This window comes from Acanthisitta chloris, unplaced genomic scaffold (assembly GCF_000695815.1).
Source record: "Acanthisitta chloris isolate BGI_N310 unplaced genomic scaffold, ASM69581v1 scaffold1854, whole genome shotgun sequence".
Classification (NCBI taxonomy): Eukaryota; Metazoa; Chordata; class Aves; order Passeriformes; family Acanthisittidae; genus Acanthisitta; species Acanthisitta chloris.
In genome coordinates, this window is record NW_008669654.1 from 3,685 (window position 1) to 9,304 (window position 5,620).

Genomic DNA, 5,620 nt, shown 5'->3' on the forward strand with positions numbered 1-5,620 from the left:
GTTATTGTGTTCAGAGAAGGGAGGAGTTGTTAGGCCATTTGTCACTTGAAGTCTGAAATCCAGGGAATTCAGGTTTTTAGGCACCACATCCCCAAGTCATAAAACCAGCATAGAAATAAAGAGAAGGTGGTCTGACTTGTGCTAATTACAGTGTAATGAGCTGTGTCATCACTGCCCTGTCTGGCAGGTTTCAGCTCTGGCTGAAGTGATAAATCATCCTGACACTTCTTGCATAATTGGTTCCCCACATCACCTGCTGTAGGTGGGATTCAGGGAACAGCAGGAGCCTGAGTCGCTAAGGACAAAGGGGCCTGGTGAATTTTAGGCTGTTCTGCCTTTCTTTTTTTTTTTTTTTTAATATGAGAGAAGAAATGTCAAACTTGACTGTCTGCCAGGATCCCCTGGTGTAAAAATAGCTACAGCATGTCCAGGCTGATGGGGAGAAACACAGAGACACTTGATTATCTGGGTGTTTTTAAAAAGATATGTGCTACAGGTAATTTTAATGAAGCTTTGTTGTGGTTTAAGCAGGACAAGCTTCCTCAGACAGACAAACAACTCTATAGAGAGATTCCCTCAGAGCCTTGTTAGCAGAAACTGAGCAAAACTTTGCTTGTCTGGATGGTACCAGTGAGAGTTGTGGTGCTGCTGAGAGCTCCTCATGTTTAAGTGACACAGCAGGAGCTGTGGGGCCTTGGGGCAGAAGTCTTTGATCCATCATAGAATCCCAGAATCATTAAGGTTGAAAAAGACCTCCAAGATCATCAAATCCAACCTGTGACCCGTCAACCACCTTGGCAACCAGAGCAGAGCACTGAGTGCCACATTCAGTTGTTCCTTGAATGCCTCCAGGGGTGGTGGCTCTACCACCTCCCTGGGCAGCCCCTTCCAATGCCTCCTAATGGTGTCAGGCTCTGCCTGGAGCTATGCAGAGCACTCCCAGCTCATGTCTGAGCCACCCTGAGGTCATGTCCTTCACCATCCCATTGTACCAGGGCTGGTTTACCCTCTCCCAGGAGCAGGGATTGTCAGTCCCTATGTTCCCATGCACACCCTCACTGCCAGGTGTGCACAGCATGTGTGGTCACACCTCCCCTGTCAGTGTGATCCTTCAGGAGGTGCTCAGTGGCTCTGGAGACATGCTAGGGAGGAGATCCGTACCCTGGGGCTGAACAGTGGGTTCTGGGAACAGCAGTGCTGTTCCATGCTGTTGTCTGCTCTCGGGGCTTGAGGAGCACAACACTGGCTATGGTTCCCCACGGGACATGCACTGTGGAAGCAGTGGGAAGAGTGGCTGTGTATGTGTTGAACTGGTGCTGTCTCCCTTGCAGGTGCCATTCACTGTGTTGCAGGGTGAGGGAGTGGAGTACCTGGGCCATGCGAACGACGCTGTGATTGCCATCTCTAACTATCGCCTGCACATCAATTTCAAGGACTCTGTGATCAATGTAAGTTTAGATCTGCCTGATCCATCAGCTCTAACACTAATTCAGGGCAGGGAGGGCTGGGAATAACCCATTCCTGGGGTCTGTGGCATGGCAAAGTGTCTCTGGAGGGATGCCAGGCGTGATGCTGTCTCTGGGTGTGCAGTTGCTGGTGCTGCTGCATTTAGATGTTTCCTTTGGGTACTAATTAGGTCTTCCCTTTGCTGTTCTCTTGAAATTCAAGCATTAACCTTGGTGGTTTGATGGCTGTTGAGGTCTCTTGCAGACCAGTTTTAATGAGACTTCTAACCACCCGTCAGAGGGAGCCTGAGGATTTCGCTGCTTCCACTTGCCATCTCTTACTGCAGCTCTTTGGCTCAGTTGCCTGTGCCTAGCTGGATGTGATTGAATCAGTAACTAGCCCCGGGTGGGAGAGTACCCAGGGACAGAACACAAATCAGAATAGTAGTCGTGGCAGGAGCTCTGTGCTGAGTCATGAAGCTCCATAACCCTCCGAGTGGGTTTGTAGTTCACTCCAGCAGCTCGTGATTGCTGCTGGAGCCGTGACTGAGCGTGATGGGCCTGTGGGCACAGCACCTGGGGCTGCTGTCTCATGTGTTCTGCCTTGTCATGCCTTCATCTGTCCTTCCCAGGTGCCTTTGAGGATGATGGAAAGCGTGGAGTGTCGGGATATGTTCCAGCTTCACATTGTCTGCAAGGACTCCAAAGTGATCAGGTATCTGTGTTGATGCTGAGCTGTATGAGCAGCTTTGGTGCTGTGTTCCTTTTCCTGCCTCCCTGTGTATGCATTCTGCCTGGATAAATGTATCCACTGAAGGTGATTTACCTTTGGCTCTGCAGGTGCCATTTCTCCACCTTCAAGCAGTGCCAGGAGTGGCTGAAGAGGCTCACCAGAGCCATCGCACGCCCTGCCAAGCCTGAGGACCTCTTTGCTTTTGCCTACCATGCCTGGTGCTTAGGAGTCTGTGTGGATGAGGAGGACCAGCATGCACATCTCTGCCGTCCAGGTGAGCCCCTGGTCTGGCCCTTTCCTGCTGCTCTCTCCAGGAGCACTGCAAGGCAGTTAAACTCCTGTTTATAAACCTTCTTTGGCTCTGGCTTAAGCTCTGCTGCAACCTCAGCTCAAGCTCACCTTGCTGGGTCATCCTGATCTTGGTCTGGAGTCCAGATGCTACTGGATAACAAGCACAGTAAAAGGAATTATAGTTATAAGCACAGTAGCAACTTTTTCCTCCCTCCTTGTGAAGGAAACATGCCACACTTTAGCACTGCCATCATGGAGAGCTCAGGCAGTCCTGACCCTGGGTAGCAAACATCATCAAACATCATCAGCCTATTTAATATGAGTTTATCTGCATCTCTTCTCCAACATGCCAAAATCATAGAATCATCAGCGTTGGGGGAGTCCTCTAAGATCATCAGGTCCAACCATTGACTCCCAAGTGCTGTGACATTCCCAGAATCAGGTCTGTGGAGAGCTCTGGCTCATCCATACACGGGCACAGATGATGAAACCATAAAGAGCAAAGCAGAGTTGTGCTGGTGCCCTCGTGTGGATTGGGAGTTTCCCTGCTCTGAGAACACAAAGTTTACTTGCAGGTGCTTTGGCTTATTCATGATGACTCAATGATCTTAGAGGTCGCCTCCAACCTTGATGATTCTGTGCTTAAAACGGGATTAAAATGAGTGAGAAACCTGTTTTTAGATGAAAAATGTGCTGATCCTAGAGGAGAGCAGCAGTAGCCTGGGTTGAATGTCCAAACACAGGTTGGGATGGAGGGATGGGGTTTAATACAGCTGGAAGAGGTATCCAAAAGAAGCTGGTAAAGGTTAGTTCTGTGACCTTACCATGTCCCAGACCTCAACAGAGATATTTGTTCTTTGTTTTAGGGAAAGTGTTATTGTCTAGTATAAATAAACTCACCTGAGGAAGTTGTTGCTGCAGGATATGAGTGAGGTAAAGGGCTTTGCAGCGTTTACTTATTGACAAGATTTGACAGTCAAGCACCAAAGGCTTCCAGAATCTCTGAGGTGAGAATAAACCATGAGAGAGCAAACCCAGAGTCAGTGTCTGGGAACAGTGTGGAGGAAGGAACCACCTGAGGTGGCTGCTCAGTACTCCTTGCTGTGAGGCTCCTGACATCCACTTTGGAAGCTGCCAGAAGGGCAACAGTGGATTAAATGAACCCCACCACACTCCCCCATTGATGTCTGGAGGCTGTTTCCATGCTGCTCTGTGCCATGAAGTGAGAAGTGATGTGACTTGACAAATAAGCAGAGGAATCCCTGTGAGGGACAAGTCTGTTAGCTTCTGTAGCACAATCCCTGCTGCCATCCAGCTGCCCTAGAGTTTCTCCTTGCCATGAAGGGCTGGAGCACCTCTGCTCTGGAGCCAGGCTGGGAGAGCTGGGGAGGTTCTGCCTGGAGAAGGGAAGGCTCTGGGGAGAGCTTAGAAACCCTTCCAGTGCCTAAAAGGGGTTTATAAATGGAGGGAGAGGGACTTAATATGGGCAGAGAGTGACCAGGACAAGGGGGAATGGGTTTAAACTGAAGGAGGTCAGGGTTAGATGGGAAGGAATTGTTCCCTGTGAGGGTGCTGAGGCAGTGGCACAGGTTGCCCAGAGAAGCTGTGGCTGCTCCATCCCTGGGAGTGTTCCAGGAAGGTTGAATGGTACTTGGAGCAGCCTGATCTGGTGGAAGGTGTCCCTGCCCGTGGCAGGGGTTGGAGCTAAATGATCTTTAATGTCCCAACCCAAACCATTCCAGGACTATACAAGTCCATCACTTGCCCACCTAGCATATTATTAGATATTGTTTTGTATTTATATTAAGCTTCTCTGAAGCTCAGAAAGAAAAATTTCATCCATATTTTTTGTTTCTCACATCCTTTCAAATGAATTATTACTTGTTTTGGTATTTCACTTGTATTTCAGTTCATTGCCCTTCTGGTGCTTGAAGGAGGCCTGAAGGAAAGATGGGGACAAACATTTTTAGCAGGGTCTGTTGTGGCAGGGCAAGAGAAGATGGAGTCACACTGCAGGAGAGTCAGTTTGGATTGGATATGAGGAATGAGAGTGCTGGAGGCACTGGCACAGAGAAGCTGTGTCTGCTCCATCCCTGGAAGTGTTCCAGGCAGGTTGGATGGGGCTTGGAGCATCTTGATCCTGTGGAAGGTGTCCCTGCCCATGGCAGGGAGTGGAACTGAAGGATCTTTAAGGTCCTTTCCTATCCAATCCATTCCATGATTCTGTGATGTCCAGAGAGGTGCTGCAGGAAGGCTGATGGGCTGGGGGGGGCTGAACACAGTTGGTGTGAGGATCTGAAGTCCAGTTCATTATCCCATCTCCAAGAAGGGCCAGGCACCAGGAGTAGTGCCCCAGGGGAGTGTAACACATGGGACAGGGATGCAGGTGTTGATTCCTGGTGCATCTTTGGAGCAGCTGGTGTCTTAGATTTCCTACACCCATTCAATGGGTGTCCGTGTCTCATGGTCCCTTGGTGCACCTGCCACCAACTGTTTTGGAGCCAGTTTGTTCTTCCCCATTGCACCATGTCAGTGAGGCCTCTCTGTGTTGTGTTTGTTGTCCAAAAAACACTTGATTTTCTGAAACATATGACATGATATGGACAGGGCTTGGGGCAACCTGGACGAGTGGAAGATGTCCCTTCCCATATTGGGGTGTTGGAATGAGATTAGCTTTAAGGTCTCTCCCAACTCAAACTATTCAGTGGTTCTATGATTCTTTCCAGTCTAGGATAGCTCCTATGTAGCTGCCATGAACAGGTTTGGATCTGATGAGTGCTGTCAGTGACTCCCTGTGCTCTGTTCCTCAGGAGACCACGTGAGGTACCGCTTTGAGATGGAGCTGGTGAGGATGGGCTTTGACTTACAGAACGTCTGGCGTGTCTCTGACATCAACAACAATTACAAGTGAGTCTTTCACCACCAGGCTCTCCCCTTTTCTCCCCTTCCTAATCCCCGTGCAGAGTGGCTGAGTCAGACTGCAGCTAATCCTCCTTCCTGGCCTTAACAGCCCTCAGGCAAATCAGCACGAGACAGATTCCTTTTCTCTCTGCCTTTCACACTGGCATTGCAGAAGGAATACAGGGAAACATCAGAGCTAGCAGCTACTGTAAATGCTGATTCAGGTAGTTTCATGTGTCATGGCTCTAAT

At 49.4% G+C, this 5,620-nt stretch overlaps 1 protein-coding gene across 1 annotated transcript in view; it reads left to right on the top strand.

Annotated features, from left to right (window-relative positions):
• MTMR4 (myotubularin related protein 4) overlaps positions 1-5,620 on the top strand; it is a gene marked incomplete at its 5' end in the record, with an annotated part of 24,638 nt that overhangs the window by 1,382 nt on the left and 17,636 nt on the right. The window contains 4 exons of the mRNA XM_009073379.1: positions 1,332-1,448; positions 2,078-2,160; positions 2,286-2,452; positions 5,280-5,376. Coding sequence (XP_009071627.1) covers positions 1,332-1,448; positions 2,078-2,160; positions 2,286-2,452; positions 5,280-5,376 — 464 coding nt within the window. The remainder of the gene's footprint in view (positions 1-1,331; positions 1,449-2,077; positions 2,161-2,285; positions 2,453-5,279; positions 5,377-5,620) is intronic.